This window comes from Pterocles gutturalis, unplaced genomic scaffold (genome assembly GCF_000699245.1).
Source record: "Pterocles gutturalis isolate BGI_N339 unplaced genomic scaffold, ASM69924v1 scaffold9994, whole genome shotgun sequence".
Classification (NCBI taxonomy): Eukaryota; Metazoa; Chordata; class Aves; order Pterocliformes; family Pteroclidae; genus Pterocles; species Pterocles gutturalis.
Genome location: NW_010128186.1, coordinates 1 through 215, shown reverse-complemented (window position 1 = coordinate 215; position 215 = coordinate 1). Strand labels below are relative to the sequence as shown.

Genomic DNA, 215 nt, shown 5'->3' with positions numbered 1-215 from the left:
CAGCCCCTCGCTGGTGGGTCACAGAACAGGCAGCCCCAGCACCTCGGGGGCCAGCAGCACCTCCAGGAGCAGCAGCAGCAGCACCCTGAACTGGAGTCAGCACCTGGTGCAGAGGAGCGTGGTCCTCTTCGTCGTCGGTGCTTTCATGGCCCTGGTGCTGAACTTGCTGCAGCTCCAGAGAAATGTGACCCTGTTCCCTGACGAAGTGATTTCCA

At 61.9% G+C, this 215-nt stretch overlaps 1 protein-coding gene across 1 annotated transcript in view; it reads left to right on the top strand.

The window, feature by feature from the left end:
• The window catches only part of LOC104466174 (insulin-induced gene 1 protein-like), a gene marked incomplete at its 3' end in the record, with an annotated part of 324 nt that extends 116 nt beyond the window's left edge, over positions 1-208 (top strand). Inside the window, exon 1 of the mRNA XM_010079517.1 lies at positions 1-208. This exon is cut by the window's left edge and continues 116 nt beyond it. Coding sequence (XP_010077819.1) covers positions 1-208 — 208 coding nt within the window.
• Between the last annotated feature and the right edge of the window lie 7 nt (positions 209-215).